The 19,808-nt window shown below is 37.3% G+C and overlaps 1 protein-coding gene across 3 annotated transcripts in view; it reads right to left on the bottom strand.

Annotated features, from left to right (window-relative positions):
• Nucleotides 1–375: 375 nt before the first annotated feature.
• tmem71 (transmembrane protein 71) overlaps nt 376–19,808 on the bottom strand; it is a 36,875-nt gene continuing 17,442 nt past the window's right edge. For 2 of the 3 annotated variants that reach the window (XM_017496226.3, XM_017496227.3), the window contains 6 exons: nt 10,595–10,776; nt 10,346–10,513; nt 2,063–2,129; nt 1,826–1,884; nt 1,317–1,363; nt 376–1,182 (listed from right to left, as the gene is read on the bottom strand). In XM_017496226.3, coding sequence (XP_017351715.1) covers nt 1,159–1,182; nt 1,317–1,363; nt 1,826–1,884; nt 2,063–2,129; nt 10,346–10,513; nt 10,595–10,776 — 547 coding nt within the window. In that variant the 3' untranslated portion in view covers nt 376–1,158. The remainder of the gene's footprint in view (nt 1,183–1,316; nt 1,364–1,825; nt 1,885–2,062; nt 2,130–10,345; nt 10,514–10,594; nt 10,777–19,808) is intronic. The other variant, XR_001815840.3, reaches the window with a different exon arrangement.

Raw genomic sequence — 19,808 nt, 5'->3', positions numbered from 1 at the left:
CTCAAGAAATCTGAACAGGGTCACAACGATTTGGCTCTATCTATGACCTGTATGATCGTAAGTAGCATCTCTTCACAATTCTACCTCTCCTCTTTTAAGAGATGTATTTTTGTTGCTGTGTTATTACAGCTTTCAGTTAAAGCCCAATAGTCTACATTTAACCAACCCAGACTATAAGATCTTTTTTGATCCACTTTACCTTCTATGGAATGTTAATACAAGTATAATGTTTAAAAAAAAATATATATATATATATATATATATATATATATATATATATATATATATATATATATATATATATATATATATTTCTTATAATGTATTATCTCAATATGTAAAAAAAATAATAATAATATAAATAAAAAAAACAAATTAGATTATTGCCAACTTTATTAAATACCAATCAAGTCAGTGTTTGTGCTGACCACAACAGAGGCACTGATCAGTATATTTCTGACCCAAAGTACACTGCAATTCAATTGAACGTGTTAATATTCATAACACTGATCTAATAAGCCATGTTGGGTGCAGCTAAACCATTTCTATTGCTATGTAATTGTTATTATTATTAAGTTATTATTATTTAGTTATTGTTTAATACTACTACTACTACTACTACTACTACTACTAATAATAATAATAATAAACATCATCATTATTACTACACAAAGTAAAATACACCAAACACTGTATTACACAGTAAGGAACACAGAGTGGGTGTTCCCTACTACTGGCCTATACTCAGATAATATAAAAATATCACAAATATCATTATAGTCTTTTTTAACTTCCATTTTCTATTCCATAGCTACACGTTCCTTCATTGTACACTACTGTCAGGTGCTCTTCAAGACCCGATGGATAGACTCTTGAGCTGTAGAACAGAAAAGTGTGTATGATTGAATTATTGAACAGTGAAGAGTGAATTCATATGTAAAATTTTTCTGGTTATGTTGTTCCTTTGAGAGCGCAACCATTCAATCTTCAGAACAATTGACAGCATACAGAGAGAAGTGATCACTGAAATTAGAAAGCTAATACATTTGGCCATAATGATGCACATTTGCACATACTTGAGATGTGGATTCAATGATTCACTTCTGCTTATTTGTGACTGTGTGTGTAAGTGTCTGTTAGACACTGTGTGTTTCTTCATCACTTATTTCTTGATGTGATGTCCTAAAGGAAAGGCACAAAGTCAATGTGAGCACTTTTGGAACACACTAATAATGTTATTCATATTGAACTTAAAGTCAAACTAAAAACCAAGTGTATAAATGGTTATATATAAAGGGAATTTTAAATCAACTTACCTCAGTCTTGGTCCAAATTGTGCGTGCTGTTCCAGACTTCGAGCCACCTGACACACAAACAATAAGGAAGCTACTGAAGAAAAACAATTTTGGACATTTGACCTTAGACCTTATTTGTATCATTATTCCACAATTCCAAAATCTAATCTAATAGTCCCATCTGATGGTTACAATGATAATTTCATATAAATCCTACAAACATTCAACCACTCATTCTTGAGATATTGCACTAAAGAGAATCTCAGACAGATGCATGGAAGGACACACAAGCAACCTAATTCCATACATAATTCCTCCACCACTGAATGGTGGAGATAAAAAATTATTTATACAGTCCTCTTGGGTGTTCCATGGAACTTTTACTTTATTAAAGCAATTACCTACAACCAAAACCTGAGGTGTTTTTTATATTATAGCATCACTTGAGACTTCACAAGTCAAGCATAACTATGTGCATACATGTGCTGTGCTGGTTATGTGAGTATGTGAATGTGTGTATGTGTACTCACATACAGATGATATCAGGTAAAGGAAAGCCACTGCTACTGCAATTCCTCCACACACATATCTGCCAGGATATGAAGTAATTGCACTGTTACTCAGAAGCACTTTCACTGACAAGAAAAAAGTATGGCAGCCATGACTTCATGGCAGAAAATCCAGTGATTCTTTAGTTGATGAGATTCTCACTTTTTTACTTAGCCACTTACTTTATCACTTACACATGTCTTCTTTCCAGATCTTACCTGGAAAGCATGTTTGCACAGAGACACAGTGTGAAGAGGACAAGGAAGGCTTTCCTAAACACGGCATCTAGAAAAAGATGATCAATTATCATGTTAAAGTAAAATCCTTTACAAATGAATAACATCAATCTCTATAGGCTTGTAAGTACTGTATATAATTATGGATTTAGTCCATAGGTTCTCATACGGTCATAATTTGTAAAATCATTCAGAAAGCAACTGGGAAAAAATAACCCATTTGCAATCTTTCCCTATTAGATGTATTAAATAAAATTTTTGTTCTAATTAAATTATGTCATGTTACTTTGTATGAGTAGAAATATGTGCTGTCTAGACAAAGTTTTCTTTTTTAGAACAGTTTAATAAGTATAATAAGTAAGTTATAATAAGTAAGTTACCAAAAAAGGTTATAAAGAACAACTATATTAGAATTTATCCTTGAAATTAAATTCTTAAATGTAAATAGTTTTAAATAATTTTTTTAACAGATGTAATGAAGTTTAAAACCTTCCTATGAACATACCGTTTGATATAAACTAACTTTGCTAGGATATAAAATTATCTGATATATCTGAGAAACTCACAGACCTTGGTGCACTATTATAAGGGTCCTTAAGGGTCTTGCTTGTGATGTCACAATTTTCTTTCAACTAACAAAAAAAATTAGCTTTTTGAAATTTGGTTACACCATGCTAACATTTAAGAAATATTATTTCAGTTATTATTAGGGGTTCAGCTGCAAAGCACTGAAACCCTCTTGTTTTTGTAGGGATTTTTATTATTACTATTTTTTCTGCCCTAAAACTGATCATGCAGACCAACCATAAGCCCTAGAGACTTGAAATGACACCAAGTCTCACCCCGACACTGAGGCTCTACACTGATCAAAACAAAAATATTTATTTAAATGGCCGTAAATTTTTAATCATTTGTCACACACTCAAGTGTCTTATATCATTGGAATCCTTGGCTCAAACTGAACAAAACTTCTCTGATATCTGATTTAATTTCCCTCATGAAAAAATTTCTGCCATTTTGAATTTTGACAAACCTACTTTTGGGAACTCCTCCTAGACGGTTCGTTGAAACTTCACCAAATATTATTCAGCTCATCCTCAGACAATGGATATGTAAACATTTTTGATAGATCATACCATTGAGATATTATATATATATATATATATATATATATATATATATATATATATATATATATATATATATATATATATATATATATATATATAAATAAAACATCTCAACGAATGCAGTCGTGAAAAAATAAGTACACCCCATGGAAATTGTTGGCTTTTTTGACATATTTGGACAATCAAACATTTTATCATCTTTAAAACCGTGCCTATTAATAAAGTTGATATACTTGATCAAAACCACAAGGAAAAATAGCTTTTTTCAATCAGTTATTCAACAGAAATATCAATTTTTATGATTTTTTTTTTTTGCAGAAAAAGTAAGTACACCCTTGGCCTCAGACTTTAGTATTACCCCCTTTAGCAGAAATAACGTCTTGTATTGCATCATTGTCCACCAGTCTCTGACATTGGCTTGCTGGAATTTTTGGCCACATGTCCATGCAATATTCTTTCAGTTGCAAGATGTTAGAGGGGTTTCTTGCATGTACTGCCCGTTTCAAATCCCCGCACAACATTTCAATGGGATTCAAATCCGGGCTTTAACTAGGCCATTCCATATCCCTCCATTTCTTCTTTTCGAGTCATTCTTTGGTGGATTTGCTTGGTAGAAAAACAACCCCAAACCATAACATTTCAACCATGCTTCACAGTTGGTATGAGGTGCTTCTCCTGAAATGCTGTTTTTGGTCAGTACCAAACCTGTCTGCTGTTACTGTGGCCAAACAACTGTATCTTTGATTTGTCTATCCAGAGCACATTATTCCATAAGTCCTTGTCTTGGCCTACATGCTCATTGGCAAAATGTAGTCTTGGTCTAAAATTATTTTTAGACAGTAAATGCTTTTTCCTGGCACACCTCCCATGCAGGTCAAACTTTGACACCAACAGTTGCAAGACTTACTAGCAGATCCTATGATTCAGTTTTGGGGTTCTTGGAAACTTCTTTTTGCATCAGATGGTCTGCTCTTAGGCTGAATTTGCTGGGATGTCCAGTCCTGGACAAATTGGCAGTCGTTTAAAATCTGCACCATTTGTAGATGATTTTCCTTACAGTGGAATGATGTATTGCAAATAATTTGGAGATCTGTTTAAATTCCTTGCTAGACTCATAAGCATCCACAGCCTTCTTGCTGTAGGCACACTCACTTCAATAACAAAAGGAACACCAGACACTAGATGTGAGAGGTTTAAATAAGACAGGTTCCACCTGCACTCCCTAAGCAGGTTCTAAATATTGGCACCCAATCTTGAGCACCTGATTCTAATTTTATGGATTTAAAAGTGTGATAAAATGTAGGTGTGTTCTTGTTCCCATATGACTGATCTGTTTTTTTGTTAATTTAAATTGTGAAAATTAGTACAAACTGTAAATTTTATGTGTCATTTGATCTCACCTCTATTAATAGGCACGGTTTTAAAGAGAATAAAATGTTTTTGTCCAAATATGTAAAAATAAATAAATAAATAAATTTTAAAAAATTAAAAATAATTTCCATGGAGTGTACTTATTTTTTCACATGATTGTATGACAGTGAACATGCCAAAATTAACATGAGGTTATATCTCCGCAATGTTTTGGTGTATTGTAACAATCATTACCTGAGGGTACATGAACAATTTCAGAACAGCGCCACCCACTTGTTATGATATGAATTTTTTTGCTTATAACTTCTGTATAATTTGTCCTGCACACAAATTATTGAAACACACAGCGTCGCCGCAACATTTCACCTGAATTCACTGAAGCTTCACTTTCTTTCTTCGCACCTGATGTGTTATGGAAGTAAATCTGGACTTCGAATGACATGTTTTGGACAGGTCTAGAGCAGTGTTCTCTCCCTTTGGGTGGGGCGGGACTATGAGCTTTATGACTTTGCAGATCTTATACATGCACAAACAGCTATATTACACACCCAAACAAAAGGAAATCATGTTATGACTCCTTTAAATATGTGATTATTAAAAAACTGTTTTTCTCTCAGCTTCAATAAGTACAATTCTCTGGACTGTAGTACAATTTTCTGGACTCCCTACATTAATGTTTATTAATGAATATTAGTCTTTGGATTGCTACAATATAGTCATTTAAAAATTTGGGCATGAAGAAGTGTACCCAAAAGCCTATAATTCCTAAACAAAACCTCAGAACTTCATGAAATTAGGTAAGCACATGCATCTTCAGTATTATTTTAAAGAAACACGCAAAATTCTATAGAGATGAGGCAATAGGTAGTATTTTAACAGTTATAAAAGTTAATAAAAACACTATATTTCTATGGTAAATTACCTGAAATTGCTGAAAATTCTTGTTTCATCTCCAATATAAGTGGTTACTCATTTGCTAAATAATACATGCACTCCCCTCTGAAACTATTGGAATGACAAGGCCAATTCATTTGTTTGTGCTATATACCAAAGATGTTTAGGTTTGAGATGAAATGATGGATATAAGACAAGAGTTTAGGATTTCAATTTTAATTTCCTGATATTTACATCTATGTGTTAAACAACATAAAACATAGCACCTTTTGTATCAGACCACCAATTTTCAGGAGCGCAAAAGTAAGTCTAAATAAATTAAAGTAAATAACACTTAATATTTGGTTGCAAAACTGCATCAAGCCTTTTGTTAGTTTCTTCATTTGTGATACTTTTCCAGGATTTTATCACAGCCTCTTTCAGTTGCTGTTTGTTTGGGGGGGAGGGGGGGGGGGTTTCCTCCCTTCAGTCTCCTCTTCAGGAGTTGAAATGCATGCTCTATTGGGTTAAGGTCTGGTGATTATCTTGGCCAGTCTAAAACCTTCCACTTTTGCCCCTGATAAAGTCCTTTGTTGGCAGTGTGTTTTGGATTATTGTCTTGCTGCATGATAAAGTTTCTCCCGATTAATTTGAATGCATTTCTCTGTAAATTGGCAGAAAAATGTTCCGAATTCATTCTGCTACTACCATCATGAGTTACATCATCATTAAAGATTAGTGAGTCTTTTCCAGAAGCAGCCATGCAAGCCCAACCCATGACACTACCTCCACCATGTTTCCCAGATGAGCCTGTATGTTTCATATCATGAGCAGAGCATTTCTTTCTCCACATTTTGACCTTTTCATCACTTTGGTAGAGGTTAATCTTGATTCTAGAACTTTTGTGGCTCATCTCTGTATTTTTTTTTTTGTGCAAATTCCAGTCTGGCTTTCCAATTCTTACTGCTGATGACTGGTTTGCATCTTGTAGTATGGCCTCTATATTTCTGCTCTTAAAATCATCTTTGGGTGATGGATTGTGATAGCTTCACGCCTGCCCTGTGGAGGTTATTAGTGATGTCACTGACTGTTGTTTTTGGATTTTTCTATACCGTCCTCGTAATGTTTCTGTCATCAGCTGTTATTGATTTCCTTGGCTGACCCATTCAGAGAGTGTTGCTCAGTACACCAGTGGTTTCTATCTTTTTCTGGACATTCCAAATTGTTGTACTGGCTATGCCCAGTGTTTTTGCAATGGATCTGAATGATTTTCCCTCTTTTCTCAGCTTCAAAATGGCTTGCTTTTCTCCCATAGACAGCTCTCTGATCTTCGTGTTGGCTTATCCTTTTTAACAACAAATGCAGCCTTCACAGGTGAAACTGCAAGCTAAAACCAAGAGTAGATGTTCAGACTATTTATTGTTATTAACAGTAAATCTAACAGGACCTATCTGGGTAACAAGAAACACCTGTTAGTTACATGTTCCAATTCTAAACTCTCTTCACATTAGAAATTCTAAACTCTCTTCACATATTCATCTATTGAATTATTGAATTGCAATAATATATTTAGGGGCCAAGCACTACAGGTGCATAGGCACCTATTGTTTTCATCAACTTTCTTATTATTATTATTTGGGCCAAGCACTGCAGATGCGCAGGAACCACTTTAACAGTGTCCAAAACATTAACTGTATCCAACTGCTGTAAGCCACAACATGCTAATTGTTTTTGTCAACTTTCGCCTTCTTCTTCTTCCGCTCTTCAGTCTATGGCAGCCCATAGAACCCTACAGAGAAAAGTTATGAAATTGGACACACAGATAGGGAAATGTCAGAAATGTAATTATAGCAAATTTGGAGTTGCTCTCTCCAACCATCTAGTACCATCGGTACCAACTGCTCAAAATGGCACTCATGTTTACGCTAATAACAATTGTACCATAAGGGCTAGAAACTAATAAATAAATTTTCCTCTGATTTATTGGCTCATGCCGAGTCGAATGCACCCTATGACATCATGTTCCATTATAAAAAAATTTCGACCATTTTGAATTTTCTGAAAAACCTACGTTTTCAAACTCCTCCTAGACCATTTGTTAGATTTTTTAGGTCTTCAGACCATGCCGAGAAAAAGTTATGGAATTCAGGATGATTTATGAAACCGTTCCCGAATAAACTGCAAATGAATTTGATGATTAGCATGCCGAAAGGGACTTGAGGCTATATCATCATAACACTGTAGCATATTCAGACCAAACTTTGTATACCTCATAGCCATCATGACTTGAGGGCACCTGCACAGTTTCGGAACATCGCCACAACATGCTCACAAGATGAAAAATATATTTTTGCTTATAACTTCTGAACGGTTTGTTCTAAAATCCTGAAACTGGTCTCTTTAGACACCGAGTCAAATGATATGAAATTTTCTTATACCGGCCATTTTGGGTGTTGACCATTTTGAATTTAGTCGTAAAATGCTGTATTTCATGAACATCTTTGCGTGCTGTTATGAAAATCGGTATGCGTCATTGGCACCATGCCCTGAAGGTACTCAAAAACAGGATAGCACCAACTTGTGATGAAAAATTTATAACAGAATTTTAAAAAAATCCTGACAGCTTTTGATACCTTTTGCTTATTGTCATGAGACAATGTCTTGAGCGATTCCTTGGGTCATTCCGAGAACAATACCAATTTTGCCATGGTTGGCTGAACTTGCTGTCCACCATTTTGAAATACTTTGAAAACCTACTTCTTCAAACCCCTCCTAGACCATTCATCAGATTTTTACGAAAATAGAATCAGATCATCTTCAGACCATGCTGACATAGTTATGGAATTCAAGTTGTAATCATTGGCGCAAATTTTGGTCTAATTTGGAAGTAGGTTTATGGTCAACATTTGAACTGTGTGACTAAAAAAATTCAAAAGCCAGATATCTATGGATTCCCTGGGTCGAAATGAGTTAAACACACCCTATTATGTCCATTTCCTCTTAATTAGATTTTCCGTAATTTTGGATTTTGTCAAAAAACCTTTTTTTGCTACTCTTCCTACAAATTTTGTCCAATCATCAATAAATTTGTCATCTTCATAGTAACCCTCACAAAAGTTATCAAATAAATTTTAATACTTCAAATGGTTTGTCCTTAATGAGCCAACAAATCTGACATCAAAGCCACCAAACAAGACACGAGGATGTATCTCAGCAACGACTTTGCACACTGACACAAAACTTCAGGGCCATGACCTGAGGCTATGCAACAAATTTTGTGTCAGCGCCTCCTAATGGTCAAAATATACAATCACAGGCTAATAATTAGAGATGCACCGATACTAAATTCCTCAGCCAATACGATAACCGATTATTCAGAGTGATATCAGCTGATACCGATAGTTCTGCCTTTTTGCCTTCTTTTAAATTAATAATAATTAATTCCACAATTCTGAAAGAAATGCAAATAAAAACTTTATTTTCTCCATTTCAACAAATTGTTTCACAGTAACTGGTTTTTATATTATACTGATATTAAATAAATTCTGAAGATTAAAGTAAGATGTCTTAACTTATTGAATGTTATTAATTCATATTAATAGAATTAATTGACTGCTTTCTAAAAAACCTGTTAGACTGACATTCACTGACCACAAACAAAATCATTTCTACTTCATCATTGGACATCAAACAGGTAATATATAATATAAACTATTTTATATATTAATATTAACTGGATATGAAATATATTATTCTACAAATATATTTTTCTGTGCAATATATACTTTTTTGTCAACTCATCTTCATTTAAATCTTACAACGGTGTACTGGCCCTTTAATTCAGCTCGAGCAGCACAGCAAATAAAAAAAAAAATAGACTCGACACCGAAACTCCCGCTTCACTGCTGCAGCGTCTGGTGTAAAATTTTAGCAGTGCAGAGATTACAAATTGCAGTTTTGTCATCATTCCACACAAGAGACATCTTTACACACAGCATGAAATCAATGTGTTTTCCCGCCCTCTTTTGAATGACAGGATATAATCAGCCTTGATCATCGGATGTTTCTAAACTATCGGCCAATGGCCCATAGTGCGCAAAATTGCCTTTATCGGCCGATACCAATTATCGGCCGATACATCGGTGCATCTCTACTAATAATGCTTACATCTAATTATTATTTATGGTACTCCTTCTCCAAATCTTTACCAAAGTTGGCTCACATCATTGTGATACCTGTCTACACTTGCACAAAGTGGTGTGTGTGTGTGTGTGTGTGTGTGTGTGTGCGCGTATGTATATATATGTATATATATATATATATATATATATATATATATATATATATATATATATATATATATATATATATATATATATAATAAATGTAAAAAAAAAAAAAAAGAAAAAGCCCGGACTGATGAGGAAAAATATAAATGCCTTAGGTGTTGTTACATTGCAAGAAGAAAAAAACTGTCGTCAGGTCAGAGCAGTAGCGATCACAACCATAGGTCAAACTAGCAACAGACAACGCTACAGGGCACAGTAGTATGCAGCTGCAGCAGCAATGCCAACATGCTGCCCATTTGTTCATCTATACCTTTCCTCCTACAGTCAAAGAATTCCACCAATGTCTATGGTCAAATCATACACATCATGAAACTACAAATCACTCTTGAATCCCTTTGCCTAAAGTTGTCTCTGCTTTCCTTTGATTTCTTGGGCAAAAGATTGTAGCACTTCTATGAATGTGCAACTCACAGAGTCTGCTTGCAGAGTTAATTATTATTACAAAACCAACATATTTATGTGATAGGAGGACAGCATTCATGCATATTTTGTACTGTACACTAACAGTAGCACTTTCTCCTTCTAGCACATTTTCCTCTCACCTGAGGGTGGATTGGTGGGTGTGCAGTAACATTTAGATTGTGGTGTGACATCAATCAGACAATACAGTGACTGAGCAGGCAGAACAGGGGTAGAACAGTCTTCAGAGAGAGACTCCACCTCTGGTAAAAGTGTTTCTTTGTCTTTAAGAAGCACCATTTCTGTCGGATCTGCAACAGACATACACAGGTCCAGAATACACATATACACACACTTTAGTCTAAAAACATTTTCAACAACAAAGCCCTCACCATATGTAAAATAGACAGAGGTGTCTCGTTCATTGCTGTTGCTAATATCCAAACATGATGATAGTTCAGTAGAGGGCAGTCTGCCATCTCTACCAAAAATACTTCCAGTAAGCAAGGACTGGCTCACATCATTCAAGAGTGTGGCAAAAGACCTTCTGCCTTTGCGCCTCCGATGGAAAATTCTAAATACACACACACACACACACACACGCACGCACAACAATGCATTTAAAAACTGCAATATGAGCTCTAAGAATGCTAAATAATAATGATAATTACACCAGTAGAAGTGGAAACGAGAAATACATGATTTGATATGTTAATACACAGTATCTGCGGGAGCTATGAGCTAAAAACTAGAACCTAGAACAGGGCAGACATACTTGCACGTAAAATTTACTCTTGACTTCAATATTAGACATATAAAAACATGGATGACTCGTCTCCACGGTTTTTTATTCCCTTCCTATAGATACGCATTAATTAGTTAAAGCTATATGCTGTCATTTTTGTACATTACACCTTATGGCATACACTTTAAACTGTGGGGTTTCAGCTCTCAACTGCCATCCTGGCCAGGATAAAATGTTTATCAAGTTAGCTGGGCTCCGCTAATACACAGCTTTGACAAAGTGTAATTAACCAGCTATGCTAAAAGAATTGTACAGCACTTGTACAGCCAGTGTCTGAATCTCCTAAAAGTAAAAAATTAGCTATGAAAGCTATAGAAAATATGTGCTCACTGTATCCACATTAACCACCTAAAGAAAGCAGTCTCTGGTTTAGACATTCCCTGCACTGACTGTGCGGTGATGTTGATGCCAACCTGGAAAATTTAGAACCTTATTTGGATTTACATCTGACCAAAATGCTGCAACATAAACAACCGCTTAGTTGTAAACATCCATTCCCCACCCACTTAAAAGATCATGTGAAGCCCACTCATGAGGTGCAGGGGCTGCCAGCTTACAGCTGACATTTCATTGAGTGGCGACTACATGAGACTAGGGAGTTCTGATGACAATGAGGCAGGGGTACAAACTTCAGTTCTGACATTGTGGCTCAGCAACACTTTTTTTTTGAGGGAAAAAAAATTTATCAATTATGCTCGACTATTCGGAGCGCATGCACATGTGAGCACATGTGAAGACTGCATGCACAGTTTGTGAAAAACCAGTAATTATAAACTCATTAAATTAAGTAAAAAATTTTTACATAGATTACATATTTTCTCTTCAAGATTGGCTATGAAAATTGCATTTTTGTTTTTGTTTTTTGACTTTGTAGTTTAGAATGGCAATTGAGAATGTGGCAGAGTGGGGAATCAGAGTGCAGATAAAGTTTATTACATTTTGTGAGGGTTTACGTGCGCACACACAGACTACGTTTACATGGACAACAATAATCTAATTATTGATCTTATTCTGAGTAAGAATGGATATTGGGGACCAACACCGCATACCTATTTCGAGAATGTTTCATCACACGCACAACATCCCAGACGACATAGCGAGATTGGGGGGGGGCTCTGTATGTATGTGCATGAGAATTGGTGTAACAACGGAACAATGATAGATAAACATTGTTCCCCTGACCTCGAGTACATGTCTTTAAGATGTCAGCCCTTTTTTCTACCGAGAGAGCTAACAGTAGTGATTATCACAGCTGTGTATATTCCACCCGACGCCAATGTGAACACGGCGCTCTCTCTCCTGTTGAACACCATAAACAAACAGCAGCGGGCTTACCCCGACGGTGTTAACATAATTGCAGGAGACTTTAATAAGGCGAACTTGAAGACTGTACTCCCGAAATTCTATCAACATGTTAAGTGTTTTACTAGAGGGGCGAACACTCTGGATCATGTTTACTCCAACATTAAGCACGCGTATAGAACCATACCTCTCCCCCACCTCGGCCAATCAAACCATCTCTCCCTCCTGCTCTCCCCTGCCTACACCCCCCTCAGACGCAGTGTCAAGACCACTATAAAGACTGTTACCACCTGGCCTGATGATGCATTCTGCAAACTACAGGACTGCTTCGAACAGACAGACTGGGATTTGTTTGAACATCAAGAGCTAGAAACATTAACAGGAACGGTACTGGACTATATCAAGTTCTGTATCGGAAATGTGACTGTGGGAAAAAACATCCGGGTTTTCCAAAACCAGAAACCATGGATGACCAAACAGGTCCGCACACTACTCAAAGCCCACGACGCTGCCTTCAGGTCTGGTAATAGAGCTCTGTACAGAGCTGCCCGTGCCAACCTGAAAGGTGGTATTAAGGAAGCTAAGGCGGCCTATAAGAGGAGCATAGAGTCCCACCTGTCCAGCAAAAATAAACGGGAGGTGTGGCAGGGCATACAGAGCATCACGAACTACAGAGGCCGTGAGGCGACAACAGGAGACCTGAGTGCGATGCTGGCAGAAGAGCTAAATTGGTTCTTTGCTCGCTTTGAAACATCACAACAACAGCACTCATCTGCTCCAGCCCCACCTCCACCCTCATCTGCCCCCCGTACCAGTCCAGCCCTGCCTCCATCCCCTTCTGGTTCCTGCACCACTCTACTTACTGTGAGGGAACACGATGTCAGACGGATGTTTCTGGCAGTGAACCCCAGGAAGGCTGCTGGCCCAGACGGTGTACCTGGTAACGTGCTCATATCATGTGCCCACCAGCTTGCCCACATCTTTACCAGAATTTTCAATCTCTCCCTGGCCCAAGCAGTCATCCCGGCCTGCCTAAAATCAGCCATAATCATCCCAGTACCAAAGAAGTCGCCCACCACTAGCCTGAATGATTATCGTCCTGTGGCCCTCACTCCAGTTATCATGAAGTGCTTTGAGAGATTGGTTCTTCAGCACATCAAGGACTACCTCCCCCCAGATTTCGATCCTTTTCAATTTGTTTATAGTGCAAACAGATCCACAGAGGATGCTATCGCCGTAGCTGTCCACTACGTGTTGAGACATCTAGAGCAGCAACAGAGCTACGTCCGGATGCTTTTTGTGGATTACAGTTCGGCTTTTAATACAATAATTCCGGACATTCTCGTCACCAAATTGGTCACCCTTGGCCTCCCCCGCCTCACGTGTGCCTGGATAAAGGACTTTCTCACCAACCGGTCCCAGACAGTGACACTCGGACCCCACCTCTCCTCCACTCGCACGCTGAGCACAGGTTCTCCACAGGGCTGTGTGTTGAGCCCCCTCCTGTACTGTCTCTACACATACAACTGTAGACCAGACTACAACAATAATCTTATCATCAAGTTTGCTGACGACACCACAGTGGTCGCACTTATCTCAAAAGGAGAGGAGGCAGCCTACAGAGAGGAAGTCCTAAACTTGGCAGCCTGGTGTTCAAAGAACAATCTGACTCTAAACACCAAGAAAACCAAGGAACTTATTGTAGACTTCAGAAAACACAACACTGAGCTGGCCCCCCTCTTCATTAATGGTGAGTGTGTGGAGAAGGTCCACACCGGACTCCAATCTGCTGCTGATCTTCTACCACTCGTCCGTCGAGAGCCTGCTGACATACTGTATCACGGTGTGGTACGGTAGCTGCACCGCAGCAGACAGGGAGAGGCTTCATAGAGTAGTAAGAGCAGCACAGAAGATCATTGGCTGCCCTCTCCCCTCCCTGATGGATATTTACACTTCCCGTTGCCTCAGCAGAGGAAAAACCATCATTAAGGACAGTTCTCACCCTGGCTTTGACCTGTTCAATCTGTTGCCCTCAGGGAGACGTTACAGGTGCATCAAAACAAGGACTAGTAGATTTAAGAATAGTTTCTTCCCGAAAGCAATTACCATTATAAACAAATACATGTACTGAGTTCACAGCATATGTATATAGTGTCTCAAAACTGTGCATTTCATAGTACCTCCCCCATCCACCCCAATATCTATCTTGCATATCTTGTATATTTTGTTTATTTATCTTGTTTATTTATCATGTTTATTTATCTGTGTATTTATCTGTTTATTCTTCTTGTTTATTGAATGTACATGTTTGCATGGAACAAAAAGGAGTGGCTCTTAATTTCATTGTACATATGTATAGTGACAATAAAAAGGCATTCATTCAGTAAGACAATATTGTGAGTAAGGTGTTTACATGAGTCGCTTTTAGAATATTCCTTTCATGTTCCTGTTTTACATGTTATAGAACATCGATCAATTAATGGCACACGCCATCCGACGTTCCCTCCAGAATTTCACGTATCGACATACAGTTCGTCTTCGTTACGGTACCATACACAGTTTTGGGTGTTTAATTTTTAATTTTACGAAAGCTTCAAGTGCAGTTAATTATCTGTCATGCTGTACGTGCTAATAGACGACTGCTTGAAGCCATGGGCTGCGTCTGAAACTGCATACTTACCTACTATATAGTAGCTGAGATACATGTATTTCTCCTACTATATAGTAGGTAAGTACGCGGTTTCAGACGCAGTAATGCTCTTATTTGCCGTCAAACGGTTGAGAACTGCCATGTGTGTATATGTCCTGTCTCAAAATGCGGTGAAAACTCCCACATGACATTAATAGTGTGATTGAGGTGAGTACATGTCTATAATGCACGTCAATAATGCGACTAAAACAGGAGTACTCCGCTTGTCTTAATTCAATTTGTGTTTACTTTGAGTATGACTTTAACCAGATTAGCAATTAAAGTCAAGAACTGACCAATCTGGTGCAGTCCATGAGGATGAAGTGCACTGTAGTACTTAAAGCAGCTGGTGAACACACCAGATACTGACTGTTACTTTTGATATTGACCCCGCGTTTTGTTCAGGGCCTCATTATTCCATTTCTGTTTGCCAAATGTCTGTGAAACTTGTTTATGTCTCAGTTGCTGAATGTTTTTATGTTAATACAAATATTTACACATGTTAAGAAATTTGCTGGACAAAAAAAAAAGCAGTTGAATGTGAGAGGACGTTTCTTTTTTTGCTGATATATATATATATATATATATATATATATATATATATATATATATATATATATATATATATATATATATATATATATAGTTAGGTCCATATATATTTGAACATTGACAAGTTTTGTTATTTTGGTTGTTTACCAAAACATTCAAGTTACAGTTAAATAATGAATATGGGCTTAAGTGCAGTCTCTCATCTTTAATTTAAATGTATTCACATCCACATTATAGGAAGGGTTTAGGAATTACAGCTCTTTAATCTATAGCCCCCTCTCTTTCAAGGGACCAAAAGTAATTGGACATTTGACTCAAAAGCTGTTTCATGGACAGGTGTGGACTATTCCTTCGTTATTTCTTCATCAACTAAGCAGGTAAAAGGTCTGGAGTTGATTCCATTCGCATTTGGAAGCTGTTGCTGTGAACCTACAGCATGCAGTTAAAGGAGCTCTCAATGCAAGTGAAACAGGCCATCCTTAGGCTGCAAATTTTTTTAAAAAATCTTTCTGAGAGATAGCAGGAACATTAGGAATGGCCAAATCAACAGTTTGGTACATTCTGAGAAAAAAAAAGAATGCACTGGTGAGATCCGCAACATAAAAAGGCCTAGACATCCACGGAAGACAACAGTAATGGATGATCATAGGATCCTTTCCATGGTTAAGAAAAATCCCTTCACAACATCCAGCCAAGTGAAGAACACTCTCCAGGAGGTAGGCATATCATTATTCAAGTCCATCATAAAGAGAAGACTTCACAAGGGCAAATACAGAGGGTTCACCACAAGGTGCAAACCATTCATAAGCCTTAAGAATAGAAAGGCCAGATTAGACTTTGCCAAAAAAACATCAAAAAAAAGCCATCCCAGTTCTGGAAAAACATTCTTTGGACAGATGAGACTAAGGTGTAACAGAATGATGGGAAGAAAAAAGTATGGAGAATGCTTGGAATGGCCTATGATCCGAAGCATACCACATCATCTGTAAAACACGGTGGAGGAAGTGTGATGGCATGAGCATGCATGGCTTCCAATGGCACTGGGTTTGATGATGTGACAGAAGATAGAAGCAGCTGGATGAATTCTGAAGTGTATAGGAATATACTGCTCAGACAATCAAGTTAATTGGACGGCGCTTAATTTTACAGATGGACAATGACCCAAAACATACTGCGAAAGCAATCCAGGAGTTTTTCAAAGCAGAAGTGGAATATTCTGCAATGGCCAAGTCAGTCACCTACGGAGCCCCCCTAGTGTCAGGTAAGAAAAAAAATACAGCCATCTGTAAACCGTGCCCTCAGATTTGTAATCCGTGCCCTCAGTTTTGTAAACCGGGCACACTGCGTTAAAATTGGGTTTATATTGGACATTTGCTGCACATTCGAGCTTCTCTCTTCTATTTCTCAAGAAATAAACACACAAAAAGAACATAATGTGTATTGTCTTACTAATGAGTGTTGAGAGGACATAGAACCAAGTACAACTGAATATATTTTTACATTTTCTCCCGTTCAAGCCCGCAGAAGCCAATCTATGGGAAATGCAGGTTATCAGTGCTTTATAGTAATGGAGTCAGGAAGGGAACGTCTAAAAAGTGCATGACCTGGGCTACTGTATAAGATTCTACTAAGTTTATAATCGTCTACTTCACAGGATATCTAACTTATTGTAGTGTTAGGATACAGTATGGATAAAGTATTTGTCTATTTTTTATAGCGTATATATTAATAATGATACACCTAATTATTACACATATAAAAATTATTGTGCCATATAAAACCAAGGGTTAGTCTTAGCAACTACAGCAAAATGCTGTTTTTAAGTGCTTAAAGAATTTCTGTAAATAAATAGAAATGAAATAAAATTATCATTCACACTATATTATACTCCATTATTCTTATCAACGACAACTCTATTTTGAAAATAATCAAGGGTTTTTTCGTTTAAAAAAAGAAAAAAAATATTAAAATGCAATAACATTGCTTATGAGTTACACATGTAAAACCAAATGTACTATGATACAGATTATTATTGCTGTCAAGTATAGCAAATAGAATTTGAAATCTCAGTTTTATTATAATTTTAAAATAAAAATAAAATTATGATTTTTCATTTTGCAAAAGAGAAAAATAATAAAAATGCAATAACATTTTGACTGTATGAGCTACACATACTAAATAATAAAGAAAGAAAGAAAAATAAAGAAAGAATTTCAGTGCTAGAAATATGGCTCGCATTTCTAGGCAATTTTATATGCCACTCCAGATAAGGGCTGCTCCAGAGACCGTGAGGTGGACAGCGGTCTAAGACCGTGCTCAAGCCCGTGAGGGAGGTGTCTGTCATTACCGTCTTGCGATAAGGAGACACCCCTAGATTGTGACCCAAGGCTAGAAACCGGGGACACTTCCAAATTCTCAGAGCACGTAGGCATCGCTGCGTGACACTGATTACTCTCAGAGGTTTTGTCCTCAGATGAAATCCCCATCTTTTCAGCCACCACTGAAACAGTCTCCTGTGCAAAAGCTCCAACAGTCTCTTCTTGTAGATACTGGAGGGGATGCCAAGATCCAGCTTTATCTTGCTCAATGTTGATAGGATTGACCCTACGCATGTTAGGGATAGAAATGCCCTCATCATAGTAGAATCCTTATAACCCCTAGATAAGTTGTCCACTGCACCAGAGAAAGCATACTTTTCTGAGGTTCAGAGGCAGAGGCCGGCCCAGATCCATGAGGCTCTGAAACCTAACTTGCTTCGGCTTCAGAGAAGAGAGCGAGTCGCAAATGGAGCTGACTAATTATAAGGCATTCACAATGCGCACAGTCAGACCTCTCGAGGGCTGCCGTGCTCCAACCCTAGACACTTCACACAGAAAGTGTGCAGTCCTCCCCGTGATGAAACGGGAGCAAGGCATAACACACTTTCTGAACTCTCTCCCTCTTACTTTTCTCCTTTTTATTTTTTAAAAGGGACAAAAAAGAAAAGATAGAGGAAATTAGTCTTCTTACGAGCATTATACAAAGAACGACATGCAGTCTGTCTGAAGATAATAAGGCTGACGGCGCGCTTCACAGGTGTTGTTTATATATCACGTCATGCGCTTGAATGCCACGTCACCTGATCACGGCAGGCCTATAAATAGGCATGATGTTACACAAGCTTCAGATATCAGTCACTCGCGAGGGCGCTTCCCACAGCTCTCAGCTAACGCAACATGGAGTTCCCTTTGAAAGGGAACCCAGAAGCCTTCATAATATTTGCAGTCTGAAAAGTGGTCTCTTGCATAATATGCTGCTTTTTTTACTGACATACAAACATTTTCCTGTTATATTTAATTTTATGCTCAAAATTTATGTTTGGAAATCTAAAATGTTTTTTGTACTGACTTGATAATGTAGAAGTCATAAAATATAAATCTATAACAAAGTTTGTACTAATAAAATTGCTTCTTTATATCACATCTGTCTAATCTGTTATTCTATATTTATTTACAATTTCTCTTAGTTAAATGTTTATTTTCAGAATTATTCTGATTTCTGGAAATACTGGAACTAAGAGGCCCAAAACTGTTCCAGCATGACAGTGCCCTTGTGCACAAAGCAAGGACCTTAAAGACTTTTTTTTGCCAAGGTTGGAGTGGAAGAACTCAAGTGGCTTGCACAGAGACCTGACCTCCACTGAACACCTTTGGGATGAACTGGAACACAGACTGCATTCCAGGCCTTTTTGACCATCATCAGTGCCTGACCTCACTAATTCTTCTGCGTGAAGTGACTATTTGTTATTGAATTTTGACCCTAGTGCTTCCACTTTCAATATCAGGAGCAGATGCCTCACATGTGAGTTGGACTGTTCTAAGAACAACCAATTGCTCAGATAAATAAGTACACAAAGACCCTGGCGTCACAGTGGCTCTAAGGCAGCGTACACATTTTGTAACAGCTTGGATGCGATCACTCTGTATTGCACCTTTGTGCTGTTTGGTGATGGTTGACTGAAAATGTAAGCAGCCACATACAGTGGTGCTTGAAAGTTTGTGAACCCTTTAGAATTTTCTATGTATCTACATAAATATGACCTAAAACATCATCAGATTTTCACAAGTCCTAAAAGTAGATAAAAAGAACCCAATTAAACAAATGAGACAAAAATATTATACTTGGTCATTCACTTATTGAAGAAATGATCCAATATTACATATCTGTGAGTTGCAAAAGCATGTGAACATTTGCTTTCAGTATAATAACGGCAAGTAAA

This window comes from Ictalurus punctatus, chromosome 20 (genome assembly GCF_001660625.3).
Source record: "Ictalurus punctatus breed USDA103 chromosome 20, Coco_2.0, whole genome shotgun sequence".
Classification (NCBI taxonomy): Eukaryota; Metazoa; Chordata; class Actinopteri; order Siluriformes; family Ictaluridae; genus Ictalurus; species Ictalurus punctatus.
Note: the sequence above shows the minus strand (reverse complement) of the source record. Positions and strands in the feature narration are given on the sequence as shown.